Below are 907 nucleotides of genomic sequence, written 5' to 3' on the forward strand. Positions count from 1 at the left end.
TCTTTGCTCCTGTCTGCATTATTAATTGCTGCTGACTTAGGACTAACATTACTGGAATTTCGCGAATTACGGGCCAATGCCTTTGTTGTAGTACAATTACTTAACGAAAAACGCTTGTCCCAAGGTTCTTTGCAGTCTGCAATATTAGCGGAATCGCCGGATTTACTCGCAATGATTCTCGAAGTGACACGAGATCCTTGCGCTAGTAACATAGTCTCAATGCGCGGCGTGCGATTGCATGCATGTCTACCACATCCTCTTACAGATGACCTATCCAAGCAACTACAACTTCTCGCGGCGTCAGGGTTATATAGTCAGGACGTCACGAATAACACACATTCGGCTCGCCAACACAATCTCATGTCTCGCTTTCTTATCAAAACTTCAATACAACCGATCGGACCAAACTTTGTGAATGTATCAACGAAACAACAAACACAAAAAGAAGTTAATCGTTCTGGAGTGTTTGATTCAAAATTTCGTAATGGCAAACGATCGGAAAAGCTTCTTTTGCAGGGACTTCAATTTTTATTTCATTGTGAATATTTGGCATTAGTGGAATACACTGAATGTGTTGTCCCCACCATATATGTCATGTATAAGTCAGTGCTTGAGTTGCTCCCAAATATCGTTTACTATCCTGGTGGTGCTGGTCATTGGGGTAGCTTTGCTATATCAAACATCATGCTGTTCGCTATGTTGGAAATGGGGTCTTTTCTGTTTTTGAATCAATTCATACAGCGCAAGTTTAAGATCTCTCCTGTGTACCAGGTCGCATACGTACTTGAATCGCAAGTGTGGAAAGTCCAATCAATATTATTTCTTGCGGTTTTTCTTCTACCGTTCGAACTCGCTCATCACGGTATGTCACTTTATTAGCTATTATACTATGTGAGTGAGTTTAACA

At 41.0% G+C, this 907-nt stretch overlaps 1 protein-coding gene across 1 annotated transcript; it reads left to right on the forward strand.

Annotated features, from left to right (window-relative positions):
• Positions 1-171: 171 nt before the first annotated feature.
• PHALS_01413 (uncharacterized protein) lies at positions 172-879 on the forward strand (the record flags this gene model as incomplete). Its single annotated transcript, XM_024715795.1, has 1 exon — positions 172-879. One exon carries the CDS (start codon positions 172-174, stop codon positions 877-879), a length of 708 nt encoding a protein of 235 aa, XP_024581457.1.
• Positions 880-907: the final 28 nt, after the last annotated feature.

This window comes from Plasmopara halstedii, assembly GCF_900000015.1.
Source record: "Plasmopara halstedii genome assembly, contig: Scaffold_1556, whole genome shotgun sequence".
NCBI classification, from domain to species: domain Eukaryota; phylum Oomycota; class Peronosporomycetes; order Peronosporales; family Peronosporaceae; genus Plasmopara; species Plasmopara halstedii.